The sequence below is a fragment of the Leuciscus leuciscus genome, assembly GCF_965113295.1.
Source record: "Leuciscus leuciscus genome assembly, chromosome: 1".
In the NCBI taxonomy this organism is placed as follows: Eukaryota; Metazoa; Chordata; class Actinopteri; order Cypriniformes; family Leuciscidae; genus Leuciscus; species Leuciscus leuciscus.
The window spans coordinates 65790797-65808015 of record NC_138725.1 but is presented as its reverse complement, the minus strand read 5'-3'; the positions used below and the strand labels follow the sequence as shown (position 1 = coordinate 65808015).

General features: G+C 37.0%; 2 protein-coding genes across 3 annotated transcripts in view; both read right to left on the bottom strand.

Annotated features, from left to right (window-relative positions):
• Window positions 1-2707: 2707 nt before the first annotated feature.
• On the bottom strand, window positions 2708-6997 carry noxo1a (NADPH oxidase organizer 1a). Its single transcript, XM_082177330.1, has 8 exons — window positions 6855-6997; window positions 6228-6308; window positions 6036-6108; window positions 5764-5947; window positions 5491-5660; window positions 5274-5381; window positions 4653-4770; window positions 2708-4198 (listed from the first exon to the last, which is right to left on the bottom strand). Exons 1-8 carry the CDS (start codon window positions 6918-6920, stop codon window positions 3583-3585), a joined length of 1416 nt encoding a protein of 471 aa, XP_082033456.1. The 5' UTR covers window positions 6921-6997; the 3' UTR covers window positions 2708-3582.
• Window positions 6998-15046: 8049 nt separating this feature from the next.
• gid4 (GID complex subunit 4 homolog) overlaps window positions 15047-17219 on the bottom strand; it is a 12989-nt gene continuing 10816 nt past the window's right edge. The window contains exons 6-7 of one of the 2 annotated variants that reach the window (XR_014205120.1): window positions 16475-17219; window positions 15047-16382 (exon numbers count right to left, since the gene is read on the bottom strand). The exon at window positions 16475-17219 is cut by the window's right edge and continues 693 nt beyond it. The gene's annotated coding sequence lies outside the window, so the exon portion shown is untranslated. The other variant, XM_082166350.1, reaches the window with a different exon arrangement.

Here is a 17219-nt window from a genome sequence, read left to right as displayed (position 1 = left end):
CCCACCCATTTTAGGTCTGGGCCCACCCATTTCTACTATGGTTTTGTACGTTTCTTCGTTCGGATCTATTTGCGATCCATTCCATTCTAAACAAACAACGCAGTTTACATGCTTCGTCCTTGTAATTAATAAATGCACGCATAATTATCAGTGAACTTGATAAATGTTGCAGATATGTTTTGCTATGCACAAACAAATGACTTTCAACTTATGTGTGCAAAATTCAGAATAAAATGAATGTGCAGCAATTTGTACAAATAGAGAGTCTGTAGGTCTACTATACGTGTTGTAGCCATTAAATAAGCTCATTTAGTTTCATATTTGTTAAAATATTATAATGTTATTTTTTCATCTATGTTGATTATGAAAAGTGAACCGCACGAGTAAGATAGGATGCGCAATATATCGAGAGACATGGCATGGGTCAGACATGATTTTGACCACTTAATTAAGTTTTGTTTTGTAGAAAGACTTTTTTTAAGTGAATTTCGTTTTGTATAAATTGTATCTTAATTTTAATAAGAGACATGGCAGTAGCTGCACGGGTCTCAAGCTGTCTGGCGGACATCTCCACATGGATGAAGGAACACCACCTGCAGCTCAACCTGGCAAAGACTGAGCTTCTCGTCCTCCCTGCCAATCCGTCTCTACAGCACGACTTCACCATCCAGCTAGAGTCATCATTAATCACCCCATCAAGATCGGTCAGAAATCTTGGAGTAACGTTTGATGACCAGCTGACCTTCACAGATCACATTTCAAAGACAGCTCGATCATGCAGGTTTGCACTGCACAACATCAGGAAGATCAGGCCTTTCCTAACTGAGCATGCAACACAACTTATCGTCCAGGCCCTGGTCATCTCTAGGCTTGACTACTGCAATGCCCTTCTGGCTGGACTCCCAGCATGTGCGACCAAACCCCTACAGATGATCCAGAATGCTGCAGCTCGTCTTGTCTTCAACGAGCCCAAGAGGGCCCACGTCACTCCTCTGTTCATCTCTCTGCACTGGCTACCTCTAGCTGCTCGCATCAAGTTCAAGGCACTGACGCTTGCTTACAGAACTATCACAGGCTCAGCTCCCTCCTACTTTCACTCACTCCTACGAGTCTACATCCCTACCAGACACCTACGATCGGTCAACGAGCGACGTCTCGTGGTTCCATCACAGAAAGCCACAAAATCACTTTCCAGGACATTCTCATTTACAGTTCCATGCTGGTGGAACGCTCTCCCCACCCTCATCCGGAATGCAGAATCCCTGACAACATTCAAAAAACAGCTGAAAACCAATCTCTTCCGTGAGCACTTAACCTTATAGAAAAAAAAAAAAAAAAAAAAAATCCTTTCCCTTTGAAACATCACTTATCAGGCTTATGCTACTCTGAATAATACCTGAACTTCGTATTTTGAGCACTTCCTGCGTTGTTGTTGCTTTTGCCTCTTTATGATGACTCGCTGAACTTAGTCCTAATTTGTAAGTCGCTTTGGATAAGGGCGTCTGCTAAATGACTAAATGTAAATGTAAATGTAATAAAAAAAATGATCAACCAATTGCCTGGAACCAAGAAGCAAATATAGCAGACGATATAGGCCTAATCATGGAGGCGTCCGCTTGTGAACTGGAGCGCATCTCATTCTCATCCTAACGAAACTCAGCGTAGGCCTCACAGACATGAAATATATCTTAAGAAAGCTTGAAATGTCTTTTTAACAATTTAAAACGAAAAGAAATAGGCTACATAATCAGAGATGTAGTCCATGATGTGCATTTCTCTCTATAGGCGCGTTCATTACGGAGATATGGCGATCGTCAACTTCATCTTTACAGCTGTTGTTGGTGTTAATAAACTAAAAATAATAGGCCTATAATTTTACTAAACAATAAATTAAATGAAATTGTAATTGTATTAAAAAAGCAACAAAACATTCCTGTTTAAGTTTTCTTTTCTTTTTTTTTACCTATGCTAATTACACATTAAATTCAGGTAACTGTTAGGCTGCTGAGTCGCTGTCCTCAGTGCCCAGAAAAGCGCTGAAACGGAGATGAAGGGGAACCTGTTTTTTTTTTTTTTTTTTGCCTTATTTTAACTGGCCCATCCAGTTTTCTGGAGGCCCACCTACAATCAAAATCCTGGCGCCGCTAGTGGTCCCTAGTTCAATAGGGTAGCCTACTCTTGTAAGAAAGCTGCAGTGGCTGGGACAAACTTTAATCACCTCTGCTTAAAAAGATAGTTTAATCCTGTTTACATGAAATAAGCCTTCTCCCAGGCAGGTTTGAGCTTACGGACCTGTTGCCATGATCCATGACGGCAACTCCAGGATGAGCTTCGAAGATCCAAACAATCATGGATCATGTCAAATCATCAACAGTAAAATCCAGATAACTGAGTAATCCACATACGAAGAATGGCCCCAGGAGTAGACACCCCTGATTTAAAACCGTAGTAATAACATGCTTGCAATTATTAAAAGTAACTTAAAACAGGAATAGCCAAGTCTGCTCCCGACTCCCTGCAGACTTCAGTTCCAACGCTGCTCCAACACACCTGCCTGTTATGTTCAAGTAAACCTGAACGCCTCGGTTAACTGGTTCACGTGTATTGAATTAGGATTCGAGTTAAACTGTGCAGGAAGGTTGTCCTCCAAGAGCAGGATTTGAAATCAATGACCCCTGCAGAAAATAAAACTCCAAAAATGCCAGTCTTTAGGACAACCATTTTATTAAATTCTCTCAAGAGTGTACAATGTATAATATATGTCAAGATATGCAATGCATATAAGGTACAAGTCAGTGGTGTAGTCTACGTGATACGCAGGTATACGCCGTATACCCACTAGAAAAGGCCAAGGATTTGCGTATACCCACTTAAAAAAAGCGTGAGGATACGTATCAACTTCGTTTTGTGTCAGAACTTTCACACTTTCATTCATAAATTCACCCCGTCTGTGCTTGCGAAGCGACGGATCGAATCGCGGAATCCAGTCACAAATGGAACTTGCTATATAAAGCAGAACATCACGGAATTAGGCTATTTTTGAATGAATAAATCAAAAGTAGCTGCTGTACAATGAATCAAATCTCGATATGGACTAGTGTCTATGAATATTAAAGCTAAAAGAGACTGCAATTGTTCTACGCGTCTCTGGGAATGAGCGCTCAGTGTATGCTCCACTACACACACACACACACACACACACACACACACACACACACAGAAGTTGTATTAGAGTATACTCACTACAAAAAACTAGACTACACCACTGGTACAAGTTATATTTTCCACTATGGAAAGGTTTTTTCTTCGAAGAGCAAAAACTTAAGAAAGACCTAAATCTTGGATAAATATTCTGTTGAAGATTGTAATACATTTTCTGTGCCTGGTCCAAAGAGTAGCATCTCTAGTAGATTATCATTTGTAACATACATAATATTCTGTTCCAAGAAGAACAACTAGACTTAGTTCTAATTTGTCCAAGTAATCACATTATTATCACACAAGTTTTTGGAAAATGAACAGTAACTCTTGTTCTCCTCAAACATGTAACCTAAAGTACTGAACACATTGCAGTGAGGTGACCTAACTGGTTCTTTGCAGGTTTTGGCGTGTAACGGTGGTGCAGCGTTGGAGTATCTCCTGAGCTTGGGGTCTGGCTGGCACCTTGGGGGTGGAGGGCATCTTGTTGAGACTAGGGTCTGATCGGCTGCTGATCATCTTGCCTTCTGTGGGACTTTCAACACTCAGGCTGCCAGAAGAGTCAAGCGTAGGGGTGCGACTCCGCCGGAATTGCTGTTCTGCGTCCGACCGATTTAACGAATTGTTGCCGGAGAAGCTGCTTTCGTCGCTGAACTCGTCGCTGTCCTCACTCAGACTTCTTTGCGGACCGTTCTCTGCAAACTGCACTCGGATTGATGGAGTCAACCATGTCATACTAGCGTCCGGCAGCCTACCCATTGAACGTGACATATGCTTATCTCTAGGGTCCAGGGTGCCTCCTAGAGGTAGACGCAGGTTGCCCTGGGATCTGCTGAGCCCACGGTCGGAAGCCTTCAGGGAATAGTCTCCAGTATGTTGAAGCTGTGCCAAGTCAAGAGTGGAGCTGGTCATCTCCCTCTGAGTGGGCATCATGCGAATCCGTGGGTTATTGTACGGTTGCAGATACATAGATGGTACAAAGCCCGCCTTTCGATTGTACCTGAAGGATAGAGACAAAACAGCTGTCAATCGTTGAGGAATGGGTACTGGGAAGGTCAATTTCATTCAGTGGAAGTGAACAAGGAAGAAGCATAGGCAATGTCTGTCCTAGAGAGCCACTGTCCTGCAGAGTTTAGATCCAATCCTAAAAAAAAACACTCAATGGCCTGTAGCCTTAGTAATCCTGAAAACCTTGATTAGCTTGTTCAGGTGTGTTTGATTAGGGTTGGCACTAAACTCTGCAGGACGGCGGCTCTCTAGGACCGACGTTGCCTGCTCCTGGTCTGCACAAACTAGTCCGCAAAAATGAGGATGTAAAACAAGTGCCAAGTTTCCCCAAGCGTTATCTACACGACACACGAGCAAGTTAAACATTCCTTCCTGTTAGATGACTGGTGTTTATTTCAGATGGTTACATCTGCTCATTTTCAGGAGTAAACAATATTGAGATTTACCTTACTATCCACCAGCCATTGTCAGACTTCTGTAACACCTCCACCACAGACCCAATCTCGACTGATATTTCATCACTGTTTATGGCTTTGTAACTTTTGGCAGCAACATAGAAAACACCTGAAGAAGGGAAACAAAGTAAGATTTGTTAAAGAATGTCCTGAACAAATTTATCCATTATTAATATACAACGGCAAGGGTTTCCAAGAGAGTTTCCATGAGAATCCTGCAGAGTTTAGCTCCAATCCTAATCAAACACACCTGAACCAGCTAATCAGGGTTTTAGGATCCTTAGAAACTTCCAGGCGAGTGTGTTTTGGGGCATATTGGAGCTAAAGTCTGCAGGATTGGACACCCCTGTAAAGGGTTGTTCTTTTAGGCTGCTAGTTTTGATTTAAAGATGCATTCCCAGTGATTTGCAACAAGCAAGTGACCACAGTTCATTCATTTTCAGTGAAACTTAACGGTATAAGCATAATTAGTTCAAATAAACTGTGGTTTCCAAAGAAAGGATGATTCAGAGCAAACAGAAGAATTTGAAACATCCACACTGCGGCCAAACCGGTTTTATTTCCAGATCAGTGTAGACAAAACACACTAGAAACCATTAAACCATTTCTTACTTCCGCCATCCATCACATCAGGACCATCATCAGCCATCTCAGCTCTCTGTAGATACGGAGCAGGAAACCAGGCGAGACGTTTGGCTTCATTCTCCACCAGCCACCATCCTGACAAGAAAAAGTCAAAAACAACAAGGTCAGCAAACAATGAAGAGTGTTCTTAGAGGCTCCCTGCTTCTAGATGCTGTCTGTGTAGTTCGGCCAAATGAGTTCTCACCGTTTTGGTCTTTAATGAGCACATCCACAATCTCATCCACTTCAACCTTGAAGGGCTGATTCTTGGTGTCCTTGGTCTCATACATAGCTACACAGCGGTATGTTTCAGTAACAAAGGGTTGAGTCACCCCATTGTTCGTCTGAGTGGTCTCGGATGGCATGATCACAATACTGCAGAACAAAGCAGAATCTTTAAATATTCTGTATACTATAGTTTTGAAAATTATTATATGTATTTATTTTCTGCTTTGCTTGTTTTGCAGTATTAGCTTACCTGTTTTTTGCAAAGTCAGCACTGAGGTCTTGGGATTGGGGAAGCAGGAACTGGATGAGCTCCGAGCTCTGGCAGATACGGGGATCGCTCTTCATCAGTTCACTGCAGTATTCGTCCAGAGTCTTCAGTCTGCGCATCGACTTACTGGCACTCCACTTCTTCATGTTTTTCCGCACTCTTGCAGCTGCAAATGCATTTTTTTTTATTATTATTACTTAACAATGAGTACTTGAATTTGTATTGTTTTAAGGGGAAACTAGCAGAGTATTTACCTTTGAACTTGGGAACAATCCTTCCTGACCTTTTAATGGGGTTTGAAGAAGGGAATTTCTTCTTGAGTTGTCTCTACAGAAAAAAGCATGCTTATGTTATTCTACTCAACTGAAGTCAACATATATACAGTATTTATACAGTAAAAAAGGCCACATAATTTGTTTTCAAATGAAATGATGAAGGAGACTTACATGCAGTGTCTTGAAGTCTTCAAGCGATCTGTACACAGTGATCTCATTTTGATCTGACCAGAGAACGGTGGTCATGTACAACTGGGAAGAATGGGAAGAATGTGATTAGATGAGTTTCAGTGCTTCTCTTTACATCACAGCTCTCACTATACATTACAGTCTTCATGTTATTGTGTATTTAGTTAGGCAAGTAGGCCTACTGAATGAATGACCTATACATAAGATAGTCTATCCCTATTTATATTTGAAGTGAACCTTCAAAATGACATATTCCAGTTTTAATAAATCATGTTATCATAGCCTTTTTTTTGATTATTTAAAGAAAAAAAGTTAACTAGCTACCACATGAAGCATATTTGATGTTAATTGACTAAATAAATGTTCTACAGTGTGAATTACTTTTAAATGTTTCATGGAGCTGTTTGTAATTCCACATTGTTATGTTATTATTACTCCAGTATTTACTTATATTATTAAATCAATTAATTATACGATACTGATCAATTTTAATATGTAAAATTGTAATATGTTGGAACATTATCAAACATCATCGAGACTTTCATTCAAAACAACGGTTATGTAGCTTTTTAATAATGCATGCAAAATGTAAAAATTAAAAAGTCTTACTTTCGCTTCTTCTTTTTGCATCACTCCAACAAGCTGAATATTGACAGGATATCTTTGCTCCTTCATTTTGATCAGGTAATAGGCTGCTGTAGTAGATGTGTTGTCTGCAGCTCTTGCTCTGATGTTTGACTGACTGCTGTCTCTGCTTCTCTCTTTCTATTTATCACAGCTCCAGTCAGAGGCGGGAACATGCGCGACGCGCGCGCGCTCCCGCTGCAATTTCACAAACCGGAGAGTCCGATATTACATCAACAATATTTATTGGAAAGAGCATGTTCGTCTTTATAACAGAAGATACGATACAATACAATACAAAAAAAATCTTAAAGATACAGTACAATCTTCACATGTATAACGGATCACATTTTTGACACATTAAAAACAGTCCTTTGCGTGGTGGAATAAGCAATGCAATGCTATATAGAAATAAATGGTTAGTATCTTCATTTAAACTTTATTTATTATTTTATTAGTTCATTAACTAATTATGCTAACTCAACTAATTTAATGTAAAGAGCTGGATAATTACTGTCAACTAGTAAATGTAGGCTATTGATTAGAGTTGCCATAGACTAAAGATTTTTCTAGTCGACTGGTAGTCATTTATTTAAGCAATTACTAATCGCACGTTTATATTAATTAAATCTTGGGTGCATCATGGAGGAATAACTTATTCCGCGCTCAAGCTCATGCATAAATCTGTCCGCAAAGCACAGGTGTTGTGCCGAATTTCGACCCCCTGCCAAATTATTACCCCCGTCGTTGAAGTCAGTACCTGATTGCCTAATCCTAACCCCACCCCTAATCCTAACCCCTCCCCCACAGCTAATCCTAAACCTACCAATACTAGGGGGGTAATAATTTGGCAGGGGTCGAAATTCGGCACAACACCTGTTAAAGTAGACCAATGATAATAAATATGTCTGAAAAAATAACGAAGCATTTTAATTGTTTATTAATAATGTTTTCTAAATCAGTGTAGGCTGCAAACATCTCCGCTGTAAAGTAGATGCGCCTTTAGAGAGAAAAGCACCTTTTATACGGACAGGATTACATAATCAGATGGTACCGTATTTGCTTTCGATTCGATATTTTTTGTTGGTGAACATTTCAAGCTTTATATAGGTATATTTCTCATGTCTGTGAGGCTAGTCTATATGGCTGTTTATTTTATTGATTTATTTTCATTTTTGAGATGCACTCCAGGAGGCCATGAAAGCGCGTCCTGTTTGTTTTATTTTATTGTACAAAAGCACAATGTTTTCTTGTTGTTGTGAGATTACACAAATAAAAGTAGTCGAATGATGTATTATTCTTTTCTGTATGACCAGAAATAATGGAGAATTTTAAGTTGTTTCCACTGATGATAGGAAAATGCAAGTGAGCGCGCCGGCGCCTCCACGTCATGCAGTGCGCGCTCCACACTCCGCACAAACACTTATTTGCGCCTAATGCACTGCAAATGAAACAAATACAACACTTAGCCTAAATTAATATTGTTTGTGGGCTGATTAATGCCACAATCATTTATGTTTATTTTATTGGCTAATTATATTCGTCATTTTTGTTTTGCATTGAATACCATTTAAATGATTTGTTGTGCACCGAAATGCCATCCTCCCATATAAAGCCACGTTAAGAGTTTTCTAAAACGCTTAAGGTGTAATTAATCCCTATTCTGGGCTCATCTGCTATTCTGTAGTTGGCTACATGTGCTTTATTAATAAGGTGTGTACATAATTTGATATTTAAACAAGAATGTCCATTGGGGGCTGCTACTATTTGCTTCAGCTTTTTGAATGTAGAAGTATGATAAGCCAAAGGCATGATAGGCTATATAAATTGTATGTAGATAAAGGCATATTTTGTACATGACTACAATGCCAAGAACCTTTTGACTAAAATATTTATAAGTTTCAATGAGATTTATTCATTCATTCTAATTCAGTTTTTATTTTGTTTAAGTTTACTCAACAAACTCTTTTAGTTTGTGTTTGGGAAGGTTAAAACTTTGGTGTTCAACATATTGTTTCAGAAATGCAAACAATTAAAGATTGAATTTTCAACTTCATTTGCGTTGGTTTTTCATTGTTTAAGACTTTAAGACTATTTGTAAAATAAAAATTGATCATTGAAGTAGTTTTTAAAAGAGGTGTTGTTGTTACAATTCACCTGAGTTTGATTCCGATTCAATTAGATGGTCAGTTTACACCCAGATCAACTTATCCTTAACCTGGGGCAAATTGAGCCACAGGAACACTTTTTTTATGAGAAGCTATATCTATTTTAGAACGCTTTGTCATAGATGTATTCTGATCATTTAAAATGATAGGAAACATCCTGAAATTACTTTAGATACTTTTTTATTGTACTATTTCCTAATTTTCTCCTATCTTGAGGACCACATAAGTAAAAAAATAATAATAATAAACAATGGCTCATCTTACCCCACTCTCCCCTAATGAAAACCCCTTTTACAGTAAGCCAATTTAATAGTTTAAGCCCTTCTCCACATCAAAGTCATCATCACTGTGTCATTGAACAATGCTGACATTTTCATAAATCCCTGTTTGTTGCACGTACAAGGAAAAACCCTTGACATTCCAGGAAATAGAAGCTAAGGTTTAATGTTATAAGGAAACGTGCAAGATTCTTCTCAGAGGTGTGTCCAACACCTTTGTTTGCCTTAAAAAAATGTCACACCTAACCCTGCTGTCAGTATTGACCCTCCTAACAGTATTGACTGACTCACTGAAAAACCCGTTATTGAAATATCAGATTTTATTTTATGCAAATAGGTTTGTCTGTGCTAATGTTGTTTATTCAACTTCTTCATTACTCATAGTAAAACCCTTATTGCTCATATTTAGGGATATCTGAGGAAAAACAAAAACTTTATACCTTATTAATACCTTAATTCTGGTGGGTATTAAAAAAATTTGAGCTATTATCTATGATCAGATTTGCTATTTTTTTCCTGGCAGACATCAAAATGACATGAGCAGGAACCCAAGCTCTGGAACCACAATAGCCACATCCATGAGATCATTTAAAATGACGTGTTCATAGAAGGTCATAGGTCTGTTATATGGCTTTCCACTAAGTGTCCACTGGTATTGCAGGAGTGAGCAAGTATTTGACACGTACAAATTGAATCCATAAACACAGATGTAAAAAGCAAATAGTGTCTTTGTGCTCCAATAAAAATAAATAAAAAAACAACAACAGTGCGTCCAAATTGTTTCTTGAACGTCACTCTTTACCAATCAAGCGTGATGAAATAACACACAATAACACAATCCTGCAAAAATTGTGTGCTTCTCGACTACCGATACACACTTCTCCTTTCTCGTTACCTAAATGCCCTTAATGTACAATGTCAGAACGCCACCTAATGGACTAATATATAATTGAATGAAAATGGCTCCTACAGTGAGTCATTTGCAGCTGTTTATTAACCAGAAGTATTTCACTGATTCTTGAGATAAGGGACAAAACATGTTTTAGATGTTACTTTTTATTAATTAATAATACATCATCACTAACTGATATATTTATAGACAAAGTTCTCCGCTAGTGCATGAAAAGGAACAGGTTTTTCTGAAAAGGTTTTTTTTTTTATTAAATTTTTTAGGAATTTACATGTATTCACTTGTCACTGTCTTGTCAACTCCGTCAGACGCATTAAAAAGCATGCTATTTTAATTTGATTCATCCAACAATCGTGTAAAGTCTTCAATTATGTAATAATGGTGTTCAGTAAAGGAGCTAAATGAAAAAAATTCATTCTGTTTTTTTTTTTTTTTTTCTGGGTTAGGGTTATTATGAACAATCCAGTTCCTAAATTACTTAATTCTCTACCCTCCTTTTTAATATTAAACAACTAATGTTCTTAGGTAAATCAGACATAATATCATGTAGTTCAGTTGATGTTTTAATACTTTAACACAATAAATGGAAAAAGAATAAAATATTTATTTCAAAATGAACAGAAACCTGTATCTGACAGTGTTAAATATTCACAGAGTTGACAAAGGTTCAACTGAGGTTCCAACAACTGACTGACAAGACAACAAACTAAGGCAACTAACTCATTTTTAAGCTAATATTTAATTTAATACAGTAATCCTTCCAGTGGTTTGTTTGTCTCCTTTTAGTGGTACAGTAGCCAGCCTACATCTCATTCTAGGTCTCTAGCTCACAGAATATAAGAAGCGTATGTTAGGTTGAGTGTAATGGTAAAAGCAAATGATTATGCCTTGCAGCAACAGAAATGTTCCCAATGTGAATCCAAAGGATCTGTAACTGTACGTACATTTTATTTGTGCTTGACATGCATAAGAGCGAATTGTACACATGTTTTACTCTTCCACTCGGGCTCAGCCTAACTCTGCACGGGTTCAGCAGGAGCATAGAGACAGCGTTATCAGCGCTGAGACACATATGATATGGGCTCAGAATATCTGCTTATCTGGACGATTATCTGATATGTGCTCACTCACGGGAGTGTGCGGAATGGGAGAGATGCTCACGTCTCATCTCATGAATCTGTGGTGAGCCAAAAACTATGCCAAAAGCCAGCTGATTGCATCTCAGGAGAGACCGCGGCATACCGCGCTATGCTCTTGGAAAGGATGATAATGGCGTTTGATCAGTGCCTAGTCCAGTTTCGCAGGACACAGATATGTCCTCATAAACCATGTTTACGTTGTAATACCCATGTTATTATACACATTTGTGTCCTCATAAACCATAGGCTATACATGAACACACACACACACACACACACACACACACACACACACACACACAATAACAGCAGGCCATGACAGGAGGAGGACAGAGTAAAGGTAAACAGGTTTACTACAATTTCCACACTTTTATTAGTCCCTGGTCCAAAAATGAAAACGGGTCCTACAGACCCGAACACCATACAAGGGCTAAATGCCAATACCAATGCGTCTTTTTAGTGATCTACATGGATATTAAAATTATGACTTTATCTGCAACCGGTACTAACTCTGATAGAAAATCAGCCAATTCTTTGATAAAGTCTGTATGGCGGTAATGGCGCCCTGGTGGCCTGTATACGGTAGCCAGCACAAATCTCAAACGTGATTATCTAGTGTTTCATTTAAACTAGATAGTGTTACATTAACCACCAACACTTCAAAAGAATTATATTAGATATATTTATACGGTAAATATTTTGTCCCCCTGCCTTCTGGCCGGAGGTAGGCTATAGATTACTGATGCGTAGAAAGGGCAGGTATAGTAAGAGTTTTGTTCCTGCATCTAGGAGCTCTAAACACATAGGAGATCTGCCATTGCTGTGTCATCTTATGCTCTCTCTCTCTCTTTGTGTGTGTGTGTGTGTGTGTGTGTGTGTGTGTGTGTGTGTGTGTGTGTGTGTGTGATGTCTGTGATTGTTTTTGATTGTATTATGATATGTCAATCATTTCACATGTTATGTGTTGTCTATGTTATGTATGTTATGTAATTAACGGCATATATGCTGTATTTAATGATGTGAAATACAACAACAACAACAACAACAACAACAATAATAATAATAATAATACAAAGCAGTAAAAAAGTGGAATAGCATTTCTCTATATGAAAACCACTAAGACATTTAAATAATAAAATATGCAAAAATACTAAAATATCATATATAAAAAACAAACAAATCATAACTGAAACTAAACATGCAGACTTTATACTAGTGTTATTTCATTATCCTTGATGTACTATTATACTTTTTGTTAATATTTTGAATTAGATTATATATATTTGTAATATTTCTATATAGTTTTTATTAAGTTTTATTTTAACTTTTTCTTTTTTCTTTAACTGAATCTTAATGTAAAGAAGAACTGTTGCCTTGGCAAACAGCTGAAATATCTTGTTTTGGTTTTGTTAATGTTTATTTTATTTCAAGAAATTAAAAAGTTATCCTTAATGTCTTAGTTTTAGTTAATGATAATGCTTTATAAAGGGGGTGCGGGGATCGCTGATGGGAATAAAGGCAAATCCTCATTAATCTGCCAACTTCAGTGATTACAGGACTGGATTTCCCAACTTCCCAGCAATGTCCTGGCAACCACCCAGAACACCTTGTGATTTTAGGCATTGCTGACATTTTCTTGTAAAACAAAACATAAACATTGAGATTATTGCACATTTTACTTGTATCTCTGACTTTGAAAGGGCTGCCAAACCAATGACAGAGATGAGAATCCTCTTTTGCTTCATGTTACAAATCATTTCGATTTATGCTGTGATCAGAATCAAGCCTTTCCTTTAACACTGCATTTTAAAGGCGGTGTGAATGTGGTTATACTAACACCGCTGGTCAGCAGTGCTTCCTTCACAGATAAGAGTGTCCCAGAGATATGGACATCAACCAGAGCAGGATCAGACCAGTTGAGTGTTTGAGATTCTCAACAAATTCTGTGTGAATTTTCACTCCAAGCGTTATCTTTTCTCCCCTTTGAGGAGAGCAACTTGTGAAAGTGATCACTTCTACAATGGACAACAGGTTTTCATTGCATCGACATCACTCAAGCTTAATGGACAAAACGTGCAAGTGTTTAAAATTGTTATGTAACCTATGTGTTACTAGATGTCTTCCTTTAAGGAAGATAAATATTAACTGGCCTCTTCCTCAAGTCCATCCTTTCCTGTTGTGAATCATGCTCTCGTTTACAAAGAATAATAAAAAGACTTGTCAGTGTCATTTACTTTTTGACGTCAATAACATTGTGAAACATGCAATGCATTGGGAAATATTTTGTTGTCATTTTACAGTAGGATTGTCGTTAGCCACATGACATAATTTAGTGATAAAAATGCTGGTGTAAGTTATAGGTAATAAACCACTGGGACAAAACTCCAAAGGCACGTCCCCAACTTATCAATGGGGGAAAAGCACACTTCAGTATTAATTCCTCTTCCTTGATTCCTGCTACATATATTTATAGTCTCAACATATATATATATATATATATATATATATATATTCAAAAGTTACTAGTCAAGTAAAGGCAAGTAAGATTTTTTTTTTAAAGTATTCTGCAAAGATGCATTAAATTGCTCAAAACTGACAGTAAATACATTTATAATGTTTACAAAAGATTTTCATTTCAAATAAATGCTGGGGTTTTTTTTTATCTTTCTACTCTTTCCGCAAACATATTAAGCAGCACAACTGTTTTTCAACATTGATAATAATAATAGTAAATGTTTCTTAAGCATCAAATCATGATTTCTGAAAGATCATGTGACACTGAAGACTGGAGTAATGATGCTGAAAATATGCAAATTCGGTCTATTCTGTTTTGACTGAACTCAAGGTAATATATTTATAAACAAAAATGTATTTAGTCATAACCGTGCACCATTTGCTAGCCATAATGACACTGTTTAATAATGTGCCACACTACTGTTTAAAAGTGCACTGCTGCATGATGTGTAGTTGGTTCTCAGAATATACAGTATAGTGCAGTTTAGATCTCAGCCCATGATGCACTAAAGAGATGATACTACGCCATCTACTGGTTGAAAGAGCTGCTTACATTTCCAAAATGTAGCCCATTATTATCTTTGTGTATCAGAATTCTTCATTTCATGTTCTGTCTGCAGTTTGCATCAAACCTTTGAGAATTTCTATCCATACACTCTTAAAAATAAAGGTTCTTTATTCCATTAAGAACCTTCAGCATTCTTTATAGACCTTATGCGCCAGAGAAACGAGGGCGCCGCCATCTTTAGAATGTTGTCTTTGAACTTCCGTTTTTGCGGTCGCTCTGTATATTTCTATAGCATTGCTGTCCAGGAGTAAGTTAACGAAAGTTATCATGAGGACTGTAATGTTTAAAGCAGATGACTTAAAACTTTTAAAAGATTTTAAAACGAGCCGTTCATTCATAAACAAAATCGCTGTGAATATACAGACCGGAAGTTAAAAGACAACGAGCGCAGCGCTGAAAAGGGGCGGAGCTACATAAGGTCTATAGTGTAAAAAATGTTCTTCACACCAAGAAAAAAAAATGTGGTTCTGCTTTGGGAACCAAAAAGGTGTTCTTCTATAGTATCACAGCACAAACAATCAAACAAAAATGCTTTCGGGACCTTCATTTTCAAGAGATTGATTTTTGTATCCAGTGCTCCCATAAAGACCAACTCACATCTGTGTTCAATAGTCTTTATTTTTCTTATCCCTTTGTGGCAATAAAAAGATGACTCATAATTGTAGAGAATTAAATCTTTTGTGTACACCACAGCACTATTATGTACATCTGTACTGTAACAGCATGTGCAGTGGCCTTTCAGTTTCTTAGCATTTATTTAAATAAATCTTGACCTTCAGGCTGCAGACTATTAGGTGCAACAATCAAAACATCCCACATATTCATAAACATCTTTCTGAAACCATGTTTACAAAATAAATCAAATCGAAAAAAAAGAAAGAAAGAAAAAAAAAGTCAAATTTACACATATTTGAAAAACATGCCAATTATTGGGGTTTGTTTTAGGTATTTTGCATGGGAAATAATGTGCATTAATAGTTGGATTTGGGCAATTCTCCTGTATTGTCTTGCTGTGTATGTACAGAATGTCATTTAGACGTCTCAACATAGCTAGGTTGAAATGTGTGAACCTGTTGTTAAATTCTCACTAGTCTACAATTAAAAAGGAGGTTTGGCGGATGAGGTACAGCAATCTTTCATTTCAAACGCCTCAAACACTTTCATAACCTGAACACTTGCATTCGTACATGTTTTTCTGTCTGTACAGAGCTTAAACTAATGCTTATAAAAGTGGTTTCATAGACAAATTTCAGACTTTAAGGCAAAGGGTTGGACTAAAGCTTAAAAGGATATATCATAAATGTTTCTCCCAGACTTCCAACACCTCACGAAAGGTTCCTTAAAGCCTCAGCCGTTATATTTTTGTGCGTTGCTAGACTGTAAAGGATGTAGACCACGGCCGTCAAAAGCGACTCGAGGCTGATGGGTAGTTTAAAAGAACAGTGTTGTCCATCATCTGGACTGTTTGCTTTTAAAAATCTTCCTGAGCCCTCCAATAAAAACACTTGCTTCTCCATCATGATCTCATGAAAGCAACGCCTTGCGCTCTGACACGCCACCTGACACTGGTGCGAATATCAATCAACACTCGCTGAGCTGTGAATATTAAAGTGAACAAAGTGATAAGATGGAAGCCTGTTTCTGCCATTAAAAATTAAAATAAAAAATATTTAAAAAGGAAATTGCAACTTTATAAATCACACAATTCTGACTTGATTTCTCAATTCTGAGTTTACATCTCTGACTTTTTTTAATAACCGGAATTCTGAGTTTAAATCTAGCAAATCTGAGTTTGTAAAAAAAAATTGGGAATTCTGAGATTACATCTCGCAATTTTGACTTTTTATTACTGGAATTCTGAATTTAAAACTTGCATTTCTGACTCTTTTTTTATTTATTTTTATCGGAATTCTGAGTTTACATCTTCCAAGTTTGACTTTTTTAAACTGGAATTCTAAGTTTAAATCTTGCATTTCTGACTTTTTTTATTTTAATCGGAATTCTGAGTTTACATCTTCCAAGTTTGACTTTTTTTTTTTTACTGGAATTCTGAATTTAAAACTTGCATTTCTGACTAATTATTATTATTTTTTGTAACTGGAATTCTAAGTTTAAATCTTGCAATTCTTATTTATTTTTTTACAAAATACCAGAATTCTGTGTTTACATCTTGCAATTCTGACTTTTTCCCCTCAGAATTCAGAGTTAACAAGTCAGAATTGTGAGATATAAACTCTCACAAAAGTAAGAAAAAGGTCAATCATGAGATGTAAACTTAGAATTGCAAGGAAAAAGTGAGAATTGTGAGGTATAATCAGAATTCAGTTTTTTTTTTTTTTTTTACTATTCAGACTATTTTGCAATTATGAGAAAACAATATCAGAACTACAAGGTGTTAAATAAAAATTGCAATACATATACTCAAAGCTGCGAGAAATAAGTCGGAATTGTGCGATTAAAAATGAATTACCTAAACAATTACTTATTAAATTGTTTTATTCTGTGACAAAAACAAGCCTCCATATACTTGAGATTCTTACAAGCTGAGATTTTTCAGGTTGCATAGCAAAACAAGGAGCGTAAAACTACCAACAGATTATTTTTTTCTTCAAAATCAGACATTAATGTTTTATCCAAAGCAGCTCTACAAACAGCTTTACCACCGTGGGATAATATATGCCTCTTTCCATAACACCAAACTCCATTTCATTTCATTTCATTTCATAATAAAAAATATATCACACGTAGAAGCGAAAGACCCAGCTGCTATAAA